Source organism: Elephantulus edwardii, unplaced genomic scaffold, assembly GCF_000299155.1.
Source record: "Elephantulus edwardii isolate Elephantulus edwardi_28Jun2011 unplaced genomic scaffold, EleEdw1.0 scaffold00015, whole genome shotgun sequence".
NCBI lineage: Eukaryota > Metazoa > Chordata > Mammalia > Macroscelidea > Macroscelididae > Elephantulus > Elephantulus edwardii.
The window spans coordinates 9,538,599-9,558,930 of record NW_006399765.1 but is presented as its reverse complement, the minus strand read 5'-3'; the positions used below and the strand labels follow the sequence as shown (position 1 = coordinate 9,558,930).

General features: G+C 36.6%; 1 protein-coding gene across 3 annotated transcripts in view; it reads left to right on the top strand.

Moving 5' to 3' along the window:
- The window catches only part of NDRG3 (NDRG family member 3), a 103,107-nt gene that overhangs the window by 72,065 nt on the left and 10,710 nt on the right, over nt 1–20,332 (top strand). For all 3 annotated transcript variants that reach the window (XM_006881502.1, XM_006881501.1, XM_006881500.1), the window contains 7 exons: nt 1,258–1,318; nt 3,966–4,052; nt 8,946–9,002; nt 11,703–11,806; nt 12,653–12,715; nt 12,828–12,879; nt 18,042–18,089. In XM_006881502.1, coding sequence (XP_006881564.1) covers nt 1,258–1,318; nt 3,966–4,052; nt 8,946–9,002; nt 11,703–11,806; nt 12,653–12,715; nt 12,828–12,879; nt 18,042–18,089 — 472 coding nt within the window. The remainder of the gene's footprint in view (nt 1–1,257; nt 1,319–3,965; nt 4,053–8,945; nt 9,003–11,702; nt 11,807–12,652; nt 12,716–12,827; nt 12,880–18,041; nt 18,090–20,332) is intronic.

The window sequence follows — 20,332 nt, the reverse complement described above, 5'->3', positions numbered from 1 at the left end:
AACCCTATGAACGAAAGAACTGAGCGCTATAGAGTTTCCGGAGTCAAGCCATTTCGGAAGCACTACCCTTAGGAACTTATATTTTAGTAAGGGAAATAGTTAACAGGAAAGCAAACAAATAATCACAATTAAAGTTTTATTTTTAAGTGCCTTTTTTAAAAAAAATGTGAATATTGTGATAGAGAATACAGACAAGATCTGTATAATTAAAACGATTTAGAGAATGCCACTTTAAGAAGGTGTCATCTGGGCTGACACCTGAAAGAGAAAAAGAAACTAGGTAGCTAGAGTACCAGAGAAAGAGGATTCCAGAACTAGGTCAAAAGGTGGTAGGCCTGACCAGCAAGGGGAATAAGAGCAGGGAGTGAGATTTGAGATATAGACCAGATTGCATAGGTCTTGCAGATCAAAAAGAATTTAGAATTTTATTCTGTATGCAAAGAGAAGACTTCAAAAGGGTTTTTAAGTGGAGAGAATAACTATAGCCTTTTAAAATAGTCCATTTAGATTTGTAAATGATACATCAATAAAGTCATTTAAATTTTTTAGAAAATATTACTCTAATTGTAGAAAGTGTAGATTGAAGAGAAATAAGTAAACAGGTAGACTAGGAAATGATTAATAATTGTTCAGGCAAGAAATAATGATCGCTTGCTGCTGAATGCTGTTAGGGTCATGGAGAGAAGTAAATCAAGTTTAAGAAATACTTTGGAAAGTAGAGGTGGGAGGGTAAGGTAAAGTAAATGGGAAAGATCTGGTGTGAAAAACAGTGTATATGAACTAAGTAAACCAGTTTAAAATAAAAGTTTTATTTAAAAAAATCCACCAAACTATGAAAGAAGAATAGTGTGAAAAACAATATATAGCACTTTGCAATAGAAAATAAAAATGTACAAAAATTAATTAAAAAGGCCTAAAAGTTTTTTTGGTTTTTTTAAAAAATACTTTGGAGATACATTCCACAAGATCTGTTGATAGATTGCATATTGAGGTAAGCAGGAGAATGAGCTTTAAAGGATAACTCCCAGGTTTCTGTCATTTTTTCATTTCATCCTTAAAAAAATCAACTTAAATATGTTATCTTTATTTTATAGCTAAGAAACTGAGACTCAGAATGTTAATGAAATCTGCTCAAAGTTCTCATGTCTAGTTAATCAGTAGCAATTAGAATTTGAAGCCAGCTGTGATGTTCTTTCCACTATACCATGCTGCCCTTGAATAGAGTTAACCCTCAATATTGGTGTGTCCCATTCACAGTCTGAAAGGCATCATTGGGATTGGAGTTGGAGCAGGAGCTTACATCCTCAGCAGATTTGCAGTAAGTACATGGAGGATTAGTCCTGACATCTTTGGAGTCAGCTATATTTGGGTCACAGCTTTTACTGCTGTGTGAAATATACAGGTCCTATTTTGAGTCTTGTGTCATTTCTTCTATAAATTTTGTCAGCTCCAGATACAGGTTTGTATAAAGCCTTGCTTCACACTTAGAGTACCTGAAAAACCATAAGTGTTAGCCCTATGTCTTCAATAAAAAATCAGGCTTAGATGATTCTTATAACCAAATTTTGTACAGCCATTTACATATAATGTTACTAATGAATAGTTAAATGCAAAGTTTGTCATCATTATAAGAAACTATTGAATGATAATATACTAAAACATTAACAGGGTTTGATGTTATATGGTAAATGATATGGGGGAGTCTTCTGTGTGTTTTGGGGTTTTTTTCTGTGTTTTTATGATTTCTCTTTTAGTCTAAATTTTAGTGAACATAATCACTGTAAATGGGAGAGGAAGGTATTAAAGATTAAGCCAGGGAGTTTTGAAGTTTAAGTATAAATGTTCCTTTTTAATTTTTAAAGAAGTGTGTGGAAAAAACTAAAATCCTGCTGGTCAGACACAAAACTATACGGATTGATGAAATATTTTCTCTGTTCTGACACCAGCTGCACATCCAGGTGACCCTAATCATTGGTCAGATCTCAAGAATTATAAAACATAGTTGTCCAGAGTTCCACATCTCCCCAAGACTTCAGACATTACCTGCAAGCTTGGTGTCCATATTTTTTAATCTACAGTCTCCAAATTTGAAGTTTTTCACTACTCTTTTAGGATGCTAGTTCCAACTCAGAAGTGCCCAAGGTCACCTTCACTTGTAATGTGCTGGCTTCAAATTCAGGGGTTTCCGCTACCCCCTCAACCAGCTGTCAACCCAGGGGTCCTCCATCTTTCTCGCCTCTGACCTGCTGACACCCACTGTTCCCTCAAATTCATTAATTAGTAAGAATAACTCAAAGGGATTGGTGCCTTTTGGTTTTTTGTTGTTTTTTTTAAAAAAATTTATTAATTTTAATGAACATTTACAGAGATTTTGGATTTTCATTCATTCACTGTTGCACTTTTCTTCCTGCCCAGCCCTCCCACCTCCAGTTCACACCTCTCTTTGAAAAGCAAAAGAAAAATTCCTTCTTTGGTGTAGGGTTGGTGCCTTTTGAAGAAAGATCTAAAGACCTGATGATGTGTTTCTGAAAAAATCAAAGCCATTAACAATTTTCTGGCCTCCCTTCTAATCTCAGACAGTAGATCAGGTCACCAGGAGTCAGAACGAGTGTAGGCATGCTAAACACCCTTGATAATCGCGTCAACAGACAGTCTTTCTGGCCTGGTCAGCCTCAACCTAAAAGAGAGCTCATTATCATTAACTCTTGAGTGTGATCTAGAAGCGTCATTGAAGACACTTTCAATCATGAGAGAAATTTCAAGGTTTTAAAAGTTAACACGCATACTTACCTGGCAGAGGAAACACCATGATCAGGCAGGTGGTTTTCCCAGGATGAGGCTCACCCATTGCACTTGGGGTGTGCTGACCCCTGCGATTTCCCCAAATGCGGGAAACTCGACTGCATAATTTGTGGTAGTGGGGGACTGCGTGCGCGCTATCCCCTGAAAAAAAAAAAAAAAAAAAGTTAACACGCAAACGAAAAGAAGTTAACACAAAGACCAAATTCTTGGGTTAAATTTAATATAAACCTCAAAATAAGGAGCTTTTAGAAAATAGCTCTTACACTTATCTGGGGGTGATATCACATACTCATCAGTTTTAGGAGGAAAAAAACTTCTAAAAAAGGTTCATTAGTGTGAAACTTATGAAACTGTGTAAGTGTAAGCCAGGGTTTCTACCTGTTCAGTCATGGCTGGTGGGACAAAATTAGAAGAGACTCAAATTTTTAAAATTTAAAAAGTTTGGGTAAAATCAAACGATAACTAGAGCAGAAAAATATGAATCAAAGCCCTGCAATGAGAGACTCTGAAGGGGCAGAGTGAGCCCTTTCTGGAGCTTGATTTTGAAGATTGTCAGTAGACTGGACTGTGGAGAGTGACATACACTCAAAGCAGTACACTTGACTCCCATCTTCGCGTGAGGTACTACTGTTGTCGACTTTGCAGGTCAAGAAATGTGGTTGTTATGCAGGCCATCAACCCATCATATTTCCCGTTTTCAGTTCACTTACATATTAACAGCTTTTGATCTGTTCCAGTTTCACTTCACAGTCCATACAGAACCATTTTAATGCCCTACTGTACGAAGCCCCTGCTGCTAAGTAATTCCAGGCCCCACTGCACTGGCTCAGCAGGGTACATCTACCCCATTGTTTAGGATTGAGGCTAAAGTACTGAACACACACTAAGCACCCTCCTATGCTGTAGATATGAAAAAAAATAAAACTTTGCTCCCAAGAAAAGATTATTTGATAGCAGTTTGAGACACTGGTTTTCCAGATACCAAATCAGATGTAAAGAGCTATTTTTCTAAATATCTTCCTTCATATTTCTCTAGTCTTACACAACTGTGGCATTAAGTATAATAAGAACTTATTAACCATGGTAAAATTTCTTTTTGTTTTTTTTTAAAAAGAACCTTGGAAGTGGAATTCTTACACTTGTGTTTTGGTCTCATCTTACAGCTCAATCATCCAGAGCTTGTGGAAGGCCTTGTGCTTATCAACGTTGACCCCTGTGCTAAAGGCTGGATTGACTGGGCAGCTTCCAAAGTAAGCATTAAATAAAGGTGTCCATCAACTGTTCTCTCAAACTGACTTATCTTCTTTATTTTTCAATGAGGTACACACAGTTAAAGACAGATAGATTTAAATATATAATCCAGTGAGTGTTTATAGAAACATAATCATTACCCAATCAATATGTGCAATATTTCCATATCACTGGAAAGTTCCTCTGTGTCTTTTCCTATTTGGTACTACCTCCCTCTTAAAAATTAATGTTAGTTTGTGGTGGGTTGTTTGGTTTTTTTTTAATTTCTGTCACAATATGTTAGTTATTACTGTTAGTTATGTATTGTTCTTCAGGTTCATATCGTTGTAAACACGGAATTTTTATTCTTTTGTGTTTAGCTTCTTTTATTTATCACTTATGTTATATTTAGCAGTAGTGTGATATTGACTCATGTTGTGTTTAGCAATAGTTCATTTTAACTGCTGGTTAGTAGTCTGTTGTATACCTCTAAAATATAGGTTTCTATGATTTTATTACATAGTTTTCAGTAGACATATACTGACTTTTTCACCCAGGATTGACATTTTCTGGGTTATAAGATATTGTATAGTCAGTTAGCTTCTTGTTGTTATGTGCTATCAAATCGGAACCAATTCATAGCTGACCCTCCAGTGGGTTTTCAGAGACTATAAATCACATGGGAGGAAATTGCCCATCTTACTCAAGCAGAGCAGCTGGTGCCTTTGGGCTGGCAGCATAGCTCTTTACCACTAGTCACCAGAGCGTCAGAGTGTTTGGCCAGTTTACACAGCTACCAGCGGCATAATGAAACTTCTGTTTCTTCACATCTTTACATCAAAATATTTGAATTATTAATTGTTGTTGTTGTTGTTATGTGCCATTGAGTCGTTTGCTACTCATAGCGACCCTATGCACAACAGCTCTAAACCCTGCTCTATCCTGCGCCAACTGCACTGCCTCTGACACACCCATCCCGATTACCCCAGTCACCGAATCAATCCATCTCATAGAGGGTCTTCCCCTCCTGCGCTGTCCCTCCACCCTCCCAAGCATGATGTCCCTCTCCAAGGACACGTCCCTCCTGGCAACATGTCCAGAGTATGTCAGACGAAGCCCCAGAATCCTTGCCTCCAAGGAGTTGCTTGATTTAATCCTCTCCAAGATGAATCTGTTTGTTTTCCTGGCAGTCCATGGAACATTCAGTACTCTTCTCCAGCACCACAGCTCATAGGCATCAACTCTCCTTCTGTCCTCCCTAGTCATTGTCCAACTCTCTGATGCATAGCAAGCGATTGCAAAGACCATGGCCTGTATCAGGTGCACCTTAGTCTCCAGAGAGACACCGTTGCTCTTGAGTACTTTAGAGAGGTCCCTAACAGCAGACTTTTCCAGCGCAAATTATTAATATTTTAGTTTTTATAAAAAACGGGAAATTTTATCTCTAATACATTTTTATTTCTATATAATTATCTATCACCAACATATCCTTAGTTACCTTTTAAAAAAAATTTTAAACCATGTTGGTGGGTAACTAATGGTGAATTTTAATTTTCATTTCCTTGAGGGACAATTATGTTGAACAGACTTTTTCTAAAATAAACACCTTTTTTATATAAAGAACCTATAAAAGTTTTGGATTATATGTATATATTTTTTAAACTTGAGTTACTGGAGATAGGAAACTTAGGGCTATAGTAAAACTTTAAAATACAGTCCCAGGACCAACCCAGAAAGAAGAGAGAGTAAGGGGAAAATTTTATGCTATTTGCATTGAATTCACCTATGCTCAAAATTATTCACTGTTTTTAGACTAGAAAGTTAGTAGTTGTGAGACACCTTCTTTGCTAAAGAAAAATTATTATCAATTGTGAACTTTTAAAATTAGGCAGTGATGTTATAAAGTTTTTCAGAGAGAAAATAACCTAAACTTTCATAGCCTGCTAGAAGGTGCCAATGTGATAGTCTCATTTTTAAACAAATGCCTACCTCTAAACACTTTGTTGTATAAATATGCTTCTAATACCCGCTGAGATAGTCTTCAAAATACCACCACCCAGTTTGCCACAATTTTCAAGTATCTTTCTTGATACTCAAATCATGAAGTCCAGTTATTTCTTGTCTAGGAACTTACCAGAAGTTAATAATTAGTGATACTTATAAAGATTTTATGGGGGAGGGCTGAAGATGGGTAGGGATAAAACCACAGGGTTGCACAGTTTGCTGTGTACAGGGAGTGGGGGAAGTAAATGGGGAAGGACCCAGGCAAAAAGACAGGGTAATTGTGGGGAAGGTCCAATGGTGATTATAAAACATGATGCATGAAAATGATTATATGAAACATGGTATGAATGAAGAATAATGTGAAACACAGTGTGTACAAACTTTGTAAGCAAACCAATTAAAAAAAAGATTTATATGTAAGAATGATTATTTTAAATAATAGCACATAGTGCTTACTATGTTAGGTACTGTTCTTTCATTTTTTTAGTGTCTGTTTAAATTTTTCATTCTCAGGACAGCACAGTGAACAAATACCATTATGTTTCACAGAGATACTAGGTTCTTTGCTTAAGATCAGACAGCTAATAAGTTACAGAACCATAGTATTCTGTAAGCTTTATTTATAAGGCAGAAAGATACAGCTTAAATGCCAACAATACAGGCTGGGTATAGTAAGTTACGATTTCGTTGTGCAACGGAATACTGTGCCTGCCACTTTTAAAAATTATGCTATTTGATCATTTTAAGGAAATTATAACATTCTCATAATGTTGCATAAAAGCAGACATAAAACTGTACAGTATCCTAAGTTTGTTAAATACATATATCCACAAGAGAAGAGAGAAGGTACTCTCTCTTCTCTTCTAACATAGAAGATAATTGTTATAATAGTTATCTGATTGAATGCATCATAGGCAAGTTTTATTTTTTTTAAAATCCATATTTTCTTAATTTTATGTAATAGACCTAGTCCTCTTTTATTGACTACCTTGTTATCTGACATTTTGCATTTCTGACAATAGTAAGAAATCTATTGACCATTCTGCACATTAGTGACATGCATTTGGATTTGGCAGTAATGATCACTGAGATGTGAGGTTCTGGCTGTGATGTCAATTTAGTTGGACCAATGATATCAGTGTGGGGTAAAACAAGCAAGTCTGTCTTGGGGGAAATGGAGCCAGTGTGCTCCTTAGAAGTAAGGGTGGTGAAATTTCATCTCACATACTTAGAGCTTGTTGTCAAGAGGAACCAGTTCTTGGAAGAAGACATCATGATGGAAAAGGTGGAGGGTCAGAGAACAATAGAGAGATAGATTGACACAGTGTCTTTAACAATGGACTTGAGCATATCAGAGAGCATGAGAATGTTGCAGGATAGGGCAAAGTTCAGCTCTTTCTCAAGCAGAACAGCTGGTGAATTCAGATCACTGCCTTTGGGTTGGCAGCACAACCCCTTACCACTAGTCACCAGAGCTTCAAAGTGTTTGGCCGAGTTACACAGCCACCAGCGGCATATGAAACTTGTTTCTTCACATTCTTCACATTCTCTGGTTGCTTGGAGTCATAGTCAACTCTTCAGCACCTAATAATGTTAAAGTCATCTTCCTTTTTATGACTTGACGTGATCTCCATTTTCATATAACGTAACAGCTTGGTCTTTTCTCCCTCACATTGTTTGCATCCCAACCTCAAACTCATTGGTATCAAGTAGATTCCAACATTTAGCAAACTCTGACTGGGTTCCTATCACAGTGGGAAGAGAATGCCCATCTGTATCCTGAGGCGTCACTGGTGTGTTTGAACTGCTAGAGATGCTCTGCCTTTGGGTTAGCAGAACAGTGCAATTCACTGCCCACCAGAACTCCCTGGCAATAAGTAAGGTGAATTATTTTTAAATATTAATGTATTTCACCTTCCAACAAACCAGACCCGAAGAAGTTTTTATTCATTCCTTCTCACATTTACATTTTTGAGAAATGACATATACCCTAACTTTGTATGAGAAAAGTTTTCTTCTGATTCCTGTTTAGTATATGAATATGTAAAAGTTTACCTAATTACTATTAATAACATATAATAATCTAAAAATTATTCTAAAACATCAGAATGCCCTTTGGGTATTGAAACATGAAAGAGGATTGCTTATTAAATAATTACCTTTTAATTACTAACCCATGGACCATTAATAACACATTGTGCTCTGTCCATACCCATACTTCCTGTATCTTCTCCATCTCCACTCTAATTCAGTACTTCATCTCTGTTCCACATGAATGATAAATTGAGCATAAATCCAAGGGCGACGACTTAAGGGGAATCAGCAGCACAATCTGAGTTGGAAATTTTTCTGAAAATAGACTAACAGTTTGTACAAGGACAGATTGCTACATTTATTAGACTATGAGTGGCATCTTTGTCAAATGGGAAAAATTAGGAGAAAAATGTTCGTAATGCAAGAACATTCTGTAAACATAGCTCTTTCCTCCCACTCTCTGAAATTAAGATAGCAAAAATTGTCAGGATAAAAAAAAATTGTCTCTTAAATAGTATAGAAGTGGCTATAAGTCTGTCCCAGTTGGCCACAAATCCAAATGTGAACACAGAAATATGAGCAGAAATTAAGTAGCAAGTAGATGTGAGTTCTAGGTCTCAGATTTTCAAAGAATTCACCATTTTTCTAGCTTTCTGCTTCCTGTCAGTCTGTATTATTAATCTGGAAAGGAAAATTAGTTTTATTCTCCAACTTGTTTCATGTTTTCACCAGCTTTGTAAAACCAGCATTTCATGAAAATGTATGATACTTAGACTTATGTTTTTTTGAAAGTTGATGTAATTGTAATATAAAGGGAAAACTTGATGGATTTTTATATAGTCTACTCCCTTGACATGGAGTTTTTATCTTTTCAGATCTCATGCTTGACAACCAATGTTGTGGATATTATTTTGGCGCATCACTTTGGGCAGGTAAGTGCTTATTCCATCCAAGAGAGCTGTGTTTATTAGCTTTAGTACAAAGCTTTATTTTAACTTGGGAAAGAAGGGGCAACCTCAGAATTTACCTGATCATAGTAGATTATACCTCCAGGACAGGCTTAGATCTAACAAAGACCCAGGGCCATATGGCTCTTGGGATTTGGAGAGATGAGAGAAGACAGCGTCTCTCCCCGCCCGCCCCCCCCCAATTCCCTGTAAGCAGTATGCCATCTGTTACTGTTTGACAACATCACGTGCTTCACCAAGCATCTTTAGAACCATAATGAGGTCTGAGAAAAGCTTCACAGAAATAGAATCTTCAGAGAAAAAAAGAAACCGTGAAATGTTAGTACTAAAAGAACCTTAGAGATCATTCTAACTTCCTTCAGTGAGGAAGGTGAAGCCAACAAAGAGAAGTGACAATTACCAGGTGAATAATTGTCAGACAGGGAAGGGGCTAAGGCCAGGGATTCAATCCTCTTTTTACAGAGAAATGTGCATTGGATGGCCTAAAAAGTAGTAATAGAAGAAATAAGCAATGAGGTGGGAGAACCATGAGATATCTGGAGTGGGGAGATGAGAATAATTAAAATAGGGATAAATGTATGCTCAAATGCAGTATCTACAGTTAATTTTAAATATTCTTTGAAGGAAAATAGTAGAAGGAAGAAATAGTAGCATTTACTGAGTATCAGTTATTTATGCTAAGCACTATGATGAGTACGTTAGATACATACTCCCAGTTATTTTCCATGTGCTAATATTAGCCTCATTTTCTTTTTTTCTTTAATTTTTTATTAATTTTAATGAACATTTATAGAGATTTTGGATTTCCATTCATTCATTGTTGCATTTTTCTCCCTGCCCACCCCTGCCCCCCAGTTCACTCTTCTCTTTGAAAAGTAAAAGAAAAATTCTTTTCATTGGTATACAATCCCTGCCCCCGCCTCCAATCCCTGCCCAGTACATTCTACTAGGCAACCTTCATTCTGAATTCTTGTCATAACTATAATACCCAATCATATATCACTTTTAAACAGTTCTTACCCTCATCTGTTTTAATGCAGTATACATAATTTATCCAATTTTTCTCAGTCTCACCCCAACCCTGATGTCAGCCCCATTCTGTAGCTCAGTCTTTATCCTCCACTTGCAGAGAAAAACAGACATGGAAAGTTCTTAACTAATTACTTTCATTCCCCCTGTTGTCATACTAGTAGCCTTAGGTCTGCTGAATCAGTGACTAGTCTTCCTCCCACTTTGCTACTCTGAAAGATATTGCTGTGGTTACCAGGAATGGGAAGATGGAGAAAGGGAAGTAAATGGATAAAAGGTATATTTTAAGAGAGAGAAGGAAGGGACTTGATGACCAGAACAATATTACTAAAGAGAAGGAAAACACACAGAGAGATACAGGATATTGGAATTAAAAGTTTATTGGTGCTGTCACTTTTTCTTTTATCTTTAACCTGGTGTGTAAGGGGTCAGGGAAGGGGGTGTTTGTGTATGTGTTTACTGTTAATTTGGCTTCTGAAATTAATAAAGCTAAATTCAGATCCAATTTGACAGTACACGCACAAAAAAGAATAATAAAAAAAATTATAAAAAGAAAGTAAGAGACTTACCTTTCTTTTTTAAAATTTTTTATTTCAATTGAAATTTTAATGAAAGTTTATATAGAACTTGGATTTTCATTCTTTCATTATTGCACATTTTCCTCCCTCCCCCTCCCCCAGTTTGCTTTTCTGTTGGAAAAAAACCTCTTCCACTGTTGCACAGTTTCCTCCCCACACCCCCAAGTCCACTTTGCTATACAGCTCTTATTCTGGACTATTGGAGGCTTACTTTTCATTTTATGTATTGTTTTGTTTCTTTGATATTTTATACCTTTAGTTATATTGGTAATAAAGTTAAAATAATAATAAATTTACTAAATGAAATATCATAAGTTAAATGTACCGTATAATTTTATATATATTAATGAAGATTTATAAATATTAACAGATTATATCAATGAAGTTGTAAATAAGTTAATTATACAGATTTGTAAGTATTAAGAGAAATACTACCCTTACATTTATTTTTAAGTTTTTATAATCTTTATAACAGCCCTTGTTGCAGATAATAGCTACTTTTCTTTCAATGAGAGGAGGCCTGGTGGCACAGTGCATAATGTATCAAGCTGCTAACCAAACACTTGGCAGTTCAAAGCCACCAGGTGCTCCAAGGAAGAAGATGAGCAGTTGTCTCATAGAAGATTTACTACCTTGGATATGTAATGGAGCGCTGCTATGAATTGGAATAAACTTGATGGCAGTGAGTAGGTTTTTATGAGATTGAGCAAAACATGAAAATTAACAACAATGGAAAAAGCCACAAATAATGAACTAAGGTTCGGATTGGTTATGTGACTTGCCTAAGTTCCACAGCTAGTGCTTAAATCCTTATCTAGTGTGGTTTCCATCTCCAAGTTTTGCACTCCAAGTAGAGTTAATTACTAATTATTTCCATTATAGGGTCCTTGGTACACCCATGACACTAAACAAATCTAATGCAAATAGGAAAATTTTCAATCACTTGCTTACCATCAATAGACCCCTGGTTCTTCACATGTTCCTATCATGGGCATTGAGAAGATAAACTTGTTTCGTATTGTAAAAGTTTACCTGTGACTTCTTTCTTTTGTTTCAGGAAGAACTACAGGCCAACATGGATCTAATTCAAACCTACAGACTTCATATTGCCCAAGATATCAACCAGGAAAACCTACAGCTCTTCCTGAGTTCCTATAATGGGTATAAGCTGTTTTTCTGTTCATTTGCTTAATGTAGATTACATTTTAAAAGATAATTAACAGAATCAAAAAAGGCGAAGTAAACTATTCTTACACTGTTGTAAAATAGGATAGATATACTGTCTCCCCACACAAGGTACTTTTGCAATATGAAGAGTTTTAAAAAAGAATGAGTGAACTAAAAGTTATTTTTGGCATGTTCAATACCAGTTGCCAGTATAGGACGTTGTAAAACAAAAGATTCCTAAGTTATAAACACACACACATTAAGTGCACAGGAATATACATATAAGGCAGGCAAAAGATAAGCCTTGGGCTTTATTTCAGTTTCTGTATAGTGATCTTGTCATCAGGCAGAAAGAACACATGGGCTTTAAAAATGTCTTTTGTTTGTGTGCATCCCTGTTCACTGTGAGAGTCTAATTCTTGCCTTGGAACCAGCTTCCCTAGACTATAAGTGTTAGCTCATTTTAGCTTTCACTCTTTAGGAAACGGAAAATGATGGAAGAAATTAGTCAACTTTAATTTACTCAAAAGTAATCCATCCTCTTATTTTAAGGAATTTATTCTCATAAACTAGTTGGGAAATTAAGCACTTAGAACTTGAAGATTTCAGAAACACTGCTGTTGAAGCAACTGTGAAGTTGATTCCTTTCAGTGTCCTGCAGAGCCCTTTAGAGTTGAGCAAGGAGCCACCAAAATGGCTAATCCTGAACAAGGCCTACAGGGCCAGTATGAGAGGGAGTTTTCACATTTCTCGATACATTTTGGTTATCACAATCAAATACCAACCAAAGTTGCTGTGAATTTACCTGAAAACAACATTGCTTCTGCTTTATTTTCCTAGACGCCGAGATCTGGAGATTGAAAGACCCTTGGTGGGTCAAAATGGCAATGCAAGAACATTAAAGTAAGTTTTCACATTAAATTGCTAAATATCATTGCCTGTGTGAGAAGCACTTCAATGTACAGTGAAGTAAACCCACTTTTTTGCTAATGACATCTACTCTGCCTATGTCTAGGTGTTGTACGTTATTGGTGGTAGGGGACAGTTCACCTGCAGTGGAGGCTGTGGTACGTATATCTTGTTATTGTGAAGATGAATATGGAAGAAGATATCTAAGTATACATCTGACATGAGGAATGATTGATGGGTACTAGTTTTTATTTATGATTGCAGAGATCAGGTTTTTTTGCTCCTTGTTATGCACATTGGAAACAATTTCTCTTCAGCCACAAGTTTTATCAGATGGGATATGTGCTGCCTTTTATTGCTTTGTGCAATATAGTTCATTTTGTGACAGGTAGTACAACTAGACACCCTTTGTTGTCAAATATATGACAGCCTCAGTCTTCTGCAGTCACTGTAAATCAGGCCTAAATCAGCAGCTGAGAGAGAGCCCCTGTGCTTTTCTGTACCTCCTTCTCAAGCAAATACCGAATTAATAAAGTCATATCCACACATTGTGGAAGAGAAAAAGTTGGAAAAGAAAAGAATGGTTGGGGGAAGCATAATGCCATTGCTCAGTGACAGTTACTACCTTTTTCTTTAGCATATATATGCTGGATCATATTAAAATTAATGGTTTTAGACCCTAATCACATTATTGATACCCAGTTTCCAAATGTAAAGTCAGTATGTTATTGTTGTTGTTATGTGCCATCGAGTTGCTTGCAACCCATTGTGACCCTGAATCCTTCCCTATCCTGAGCCAGTCTCACTCATTCTGACACACCATCCCTCATTCTCCCAGTCACTGTATCAATCCATCTCATCCTGGGTCTTCCTCTCCTGCGCTGTCCCTCCACCCTTCTGAGCATGATGTCCTTCAAGGACCTGTATCTCCTGGTCACGTGCCCAAAGTATGTGAAGTGGAGCTTCAAAATCCCCTCTCCAAGACAGACCTATTTGTTTTCTTGACAGTCCATGGTATGTTCAAGACTCTTCTCCAGTAGCACAACTCGGAGGCATCTATTTTTCTTCTGTGATCCTTACAGCTCTCGGAAGCATAGCAAGTAATTGTGAAGACCATGGCCTGGATTAGGCACACCTTAATCTCTAGACTGACATCGTTGCTTTTCAGCACTCTAGAGAGGTCCTTGACAGCAGATTTTCCCAATGCAATTTGTCTTTTGATTTCCTGACTGCTAGTATAAAGAGTGTTGATAGTGGAGCTGAGCAAGCTGTAATTGCTAACAACCTCAATTTCTTCTCCATCTTATCTGGGTGTTGCCAGTTGGCCTAGTGGTGAGAATCTTTGTCTTCTTGATGTTGAGCTTCAATCCATATTGAAGACTGCAGTCCTTGACCTTCTGCAGCAGGCACTTGAGGTCTTCTTCATTTTCAGCAAACAAGGTTGTGTCATCTGCATATCATAGGTTGTTGCTGAATCTTCCAATCTTTTTTTTATTTTTTTATTTTCAGCCTGTTTATTCTGTCTTCTTTTTTTTTTTAACTTCCTCCAATCTTGATGCCACATTTCTCCTCATAAAGCCTTACTTCCCAAATGATCTGTTCTGCATACAGATTGAAAAAAGCATGGGAACGGGATGCACCCCTGATGCACTCCTTTTCTGATTTTGAACCATGCAGTGTTTCCCTGCTCTTATCTGAGGACTACTTCCTGATCCAAGTATAGGTTTCATATAAGCACAATCAAGTGTTCTGAGATTACCGTTTTCCTCAAGGTTAGCCACAATTTCTTGTAATCCACACAGTCTAATGCCTTTGCATAGTCACTGAAACACAGATACATGTTTTTCTCTTTGTTTTCTGCCGAGATCCATCTGAATTTTGCAATAATGTCTCTAGTGCCACGACTTCTTCTAAACCCAACTCTTATTTCTAGTAGTTCTCTGTCAATGTACTGTTCCAGTTGTTTCTGGATAATCTTCAGCAAGATTTTGCTAGTCCTGCTTTTTTTATATTTGTAAAATACTGACTTCTGAATATTTCATTATTTAACCTCATTCTTCTCCTATTGATTTTTTTTTTCATTTTTTGCCTTTAATATTACTACAGTTGGACATATTTATAATTATATGGCTGGATTTTTTATTTCCCTGGGATGGATTCCCAGAAGTGCAATTAATGTGTCAAAAAATGTTTTTGCAAGCTTTTTATGTTTCTGTCAGATTCCTTTTCCAAAAGACTTTTTTTTTATGCAGAGACCTAAAAATCGAAAGACCATATTGCTGGTGTGTACAGCCACCAGCACTATATGAGAGTACCTGTTTCACAGCATCCAATTCAACACTGGATTTATTAGTAGTTAATTTTGATAGGGTAAAAATAATATCCCTCTGTTTGAATTTGCATTTCATTGATTATAAATGAGGCTGACTAGCATTCAGTACTTGACTAGCATTTGCATTTCTCTTTTCACACAGCATATATATCTTAACTAGGTATCTGTATGAAATTACCTAGTTTTCTTGGCAAGCTTCACTTCTGCCCTATTTAGAGCAAAACTGTTAAGGAATGACAGTTTTTGGAGATTCTAATAAATAATTAGAGGTGTAGGCATTGGTGAGAAGGTCTGTAGGGCAGACAATATGTTTGTAGGGTGAGATAAATGTGAGAATAGAATATATTCACACTTCTTGAATTGCTTGTAGAGCATTCTGTGTCTGGTGTAAAAATGCATGGCAGAGCTTGTAACCCTTAATGTTTACTGTTGCAAAGATACCCATCAAAAACATTTTTAAATTCATGTGTACTTAAAAACAAAGAGGTAAGATTCTGGTTTTGACCCATAATCAGAATTCCTTAATAATGCTGAGTATTTCTATGAATCTTTGTCGTCCCCCCCCTTTTTTTCCATTTGCCTTTGTAAAATTACATGTATATGAAACAGCATTTCCAAGTATTTTTCAAGACTCTGTAATTATAAATATAATTATACATAATAATATATAATATTTATTTATTTATATATATAAATAAAAGCTCTTTCTCATTTTCATATTCCTCTTGTTTATAGTAGAAAAATGCAGGCGCCCCACCTGTACCACAAAGCAGATATTCTAAATATAGTAAAGCCCTGTTCGGTGCCAGAGAATTTTACCACACAGATTGGTCAGATTTAGAGGAAGATGCATGAATAGAAGAATAAAGAGACTACAAATCTGATCTCTCTTGCTAGCTATTCTTACTCATTTACTCACCATCATTTTTTGTACATTTCTTTTTTTTTGTGGAACACTTCTTGCTGATCTTCTCTGTATCGTTTCAATTTTAGTATATATGCTGCCAAAGCGAGCACTTTTGTGCATCTCTTATGTGTTAAATGCTACAGAAAAAACAAAAATTAATAAGATGTTGTTTGGAAAGCTGAGGGAGAAAAGACACATACCAAAATCCAACCATTGTAATTATCATCGAGTATTACACTCTTTTAAAAAATTATCCATATAAAACCAAATGGACACCAGCTCTTCTAAAGCATAGGCAGAAATGTAGAAGAGCAAAGAGTTTGGGTCAATAGAAGTGAAATAACTAGAACAGAAATAATGAAAGTGTTGACACAATGTAGAATGTAACCTGTCTGACATTGGTTACATAACCGATGTCATAACACAGTGTTGAATGGGAATAAGGTTTAATAAATGCATACTTAGGTGTTCATTCACATAGAAAATATTTACTAGATATCTACGATTGTTGTTATTTGTTATAGAGTTGGAACTGACTCAGAACTGACCCTCCAGTAAGTTTTTCAATAAATCACACTAGAGGAAACTGCCTATCCTCTTGCAAAGTAGTTGGTGGATTTGCCTTTGGGATTGCATCACAGCTTCTTACCACTAGGCTACTAGTACTCCTTGTCTAGTATTGTTTTTGTTTTGTATCATTGAGTTAGAACTCACCCATAGCTCATGGTCCAGCAGGTTTTCAGAAGCAGTTAATCTCACAGGAGGAGATTACCCATTAGAAACCATGTTCTTTACTAGTACATTGGTTTATCTCTCCCAGCACTGTCGTAAATAAGGCAGATCAAAACCCTCACTCGGCAACCCTGGCTTTTAGATCATCTCCTGATTTTATGAGAGTTTTATATACCAGCCTACCAGCAGTCCCTGAAGAGAAAGCTCATCTCAGTTACCAGTTTCTGTCTAGATAATTGCATTAACTTCCTGACTGGCTTGTTGCCTCTGCAGTCTGTCATACAAGCCACTGCTGGTTACTTTCCTAAAATAACTCAAATTCTCTTACCTCAGAAACCTCCTGTGGCTTCTTGCCTTCAGCTTGAGTCTGCCTCTCTCAGCCTTCCCTCTCCCTGTGTAATCATTCCACACTTGCCTCTGTAACCTCACATGTGCCCTGATGCCCTGTCTTTGTGGTTTTTCCCTTGACTCTGGAAGCCCTCAAATTTACACTGCTCATCTAGTCTATGTAGGACTTCCCGCTTAATAACTCAGCTCAGCTGTGAAGTTTTTACAGTTAATTCATTCTGCCTCATATATTTCTACCCCTCTAGAACTCTTAGCATTTTGTGTGCATGTACTTGGCAACCATGTGTAGAAGGATAGATACAGCTGTTTGAATTAACCATAAAATGTTGCTAAATTTAGGTAATATCTTCCCAAAACATTTGTTTTTAGGCCCTTGAGATACAAGGGAGCAATATGTGAATACAAAAGATTGTTATTCTTTATTATGATACAAAAGAACAAGGTGTAATGAGACAAAAATTACAGATTCAGCTTTACACTAGAGAGCCAGGACTTGAAAACAGACAAGGATGAGAAGCCCAGCATTTCCATATCATAAGAGGAGGGGTGAGGGAAGAGCCGGGTGGTAAGAATGCTCGGTAGAGCCACCTGTTCTGGGAAACCATTAAAGAGATCCAAGCAGCAGAAGGCGTGGTGCCGTTCACATTTTAAATCAGTATGCTAAATTGCCCCATTTTATAATGGTAGGAAGTCGTGGATATTAGAATCAACACGTAGTTCATCAGACTATAACAGTTTAGGAAATTAACTTAGCCAGATTTTTAGAAATACCAAATATAAGTACATTGTGTGTGTGTGTGTGTGTGTGTGTGTGTGTGTGTGTGTGTGTGTACACTTGGGTGTAAGAGAGAGAAACTATTCCATCTTATATTTCAGTACTGTCTTTGGCTAGTTAAGCCAACTTCAGACTGAGCTATTGATCTTGCAGAATAATTTTTATGCTAAGTCGTGTCTGGTTTTTGTAGCAATTAATAAAATTATTGTACCCTTTTTTTTTTTAGGTTGAATGTAATTCTCGCCTGGACCCTATTAATACAACTTTGCTAAAGGTAAATTATCCATAATCCTACATCCAAAGGTAATCTCAGAAGATACGGGTGTGTTTTTCCTATACTTTTTTCCTCCCCCATAATTTAGAGTTTATAGGTTCGTATTCCATTCAACCACTCAAACATGTTATGTTTTATGACATTGATTACAGTCCCCACATTCTAATGTCACTTTTACCACTGTCTGTGGCTCTGTTTTTATTCACCCTTATATCCACATTCATCCCTTTACCCTCTCTCCCTAACTTCTCAGTTTCATCTTGGACTATGATCCTATGTATTTGAATATTTAATGCTGAATCTCCCTGCTATTGTTGTCTATATTGTAGATCTGCCTATTACTTGGTTAAAAGTTGTGCCAGAGGTTAAGTTCAGTTCTAGGTCGATGGGTGACTAGGGCCCAGAGACTCAGAAGTTCTGTCAGGCCAATAAGCCTGGAAATTACTGTGATTTTGAGTTATGTTCTCCATTTATCTCCTCTCTTCTCTCCAGTACCTTACTATTCTGATCCCAAAGCAGTTAGCAATGGTAGTCAGGCACCATACAGTTCTGGTCTCAGGGTCATGGATGTTGAGGATGGTGCTGTGGACTAATTACTGCTTTGGTTTTCTTTACTCTTCTTTGCTTCACAGAGAGAGATCTATTGTTGCACCATAGATAACCACACAAAAGCTTTTAAGTCTCCAGTCACTAGTCACAAATGTGGGATGTAGAACATTGTCTTTGTGGACCAGGTTAAGCCAGTTAACCTTGGTGTCCCCAGAGGCTGTGGTCCTGAAGCCCTGTGAGTAGTGGTCAATTCCCTAGGTTGTTTGTTTATGGTTAAAAGATAATAAAACATAGTATTTTCATCTCCCCCTCCCATTTTTTTCTCTATTTGGATGTATTTGCAGCCTATACACATACTCAAATACTCATGTTGAGCAATCATTTACCAAACTACTATACATAATTATAGATACAGTCCTTTCCATTTGCCCCTGTCTTCTGTTTGCCTGTGGATTTGTTATTTGGTTGATAACTTACAGGTTAATATTTTTTATTACTGGTAATGAAGGATTATGTATTATATCTACATATTGTAGCCTACAACCTTCCTATACATTTTTACATCATCAAGATCATTTATACCTTTGTATCTGTTTTTCTTGACTTTCTGACAAGCATTTTCCTATGTCATTTATAAATTTTTAAAATGTTGCTCTGAAAAATAAGTAATAGTTAGAAATTGTTTATGTGCTAATCCTGGGGTGTGGTAAAGAATCTTTTGATAACTTTCATAAGGTGAAAGAATGCTATATTCTTTACCTTAGTACACATAGGAAAACTCTTGCAGTTAATTTATAAGTATAACATCAAGTTTCCTCCCTTTCTAATTGGACATGAGGCAAGAACTTCAACCTAGCTTTTCCCCAGAACTTTTAGGTAACTGACCTCCTCTCTTCCCATGCAGTTTACAACCTCTGGGAGGTCAGCTCTAAGTCAGTCAGTTCCAACTTGACAGCAGTGAATTTTGAGTGAGAGTTTGAATCAAGATGACTAAAAATGTAAGGGCTTATCTCACGTCACTTTTGCTCATCCTCACCCTGAAAGATCTCTGCCTTTCTCTTTGAGGCATACTTGAAGAGGGGAGTGCACCCATAGTTCTTAGAAACTCAACGGCGGTGCTCTCAGGTGACCAAAACTCAGTGTTTGGGGCTTCAGGTGATGATTGGTCTAGTCTAAATATAATTAAAACAAAGCAAAAGGCTTAATTTTATACTGCATGTTTGAATTAATATTCAAAACCATAAAATTGAACTCAGCAGGAACCAAAGATTTAGTTATTTCTTGGGGAAAAATACCATCTACAGCAGCATAGTACAGAATGAGTAACTCCTGTGGCCCCTTGAACTGAGTCTTAAACTATTTGATAACTCCTTCCAGCATTCTTTCTTTGCATAGGAGAATTATTTCACAATCTTAATTTGGTTTCAACTCTTAAATTCATGAAAGGACAGCCTGTGGCATTTTAATCTGTTCTATACTTAAATCAAGTTAAATGTTTGTTTCTTATATTATACTTAGAATTTTCAAGAGACTATTCTTTGTGGGGGTTTTTTGTTTGTTTGTTTTATTTAAATTTATTATTTCAGTAAAAATTTACACAAAGACTTTGGATTTCCATTCATTCATTGTTGCACTTTTTTCCTCTCCCAACCCTCCCCCCTAATACACTACCCTTTTGGAAAAGTAAAAGAAAA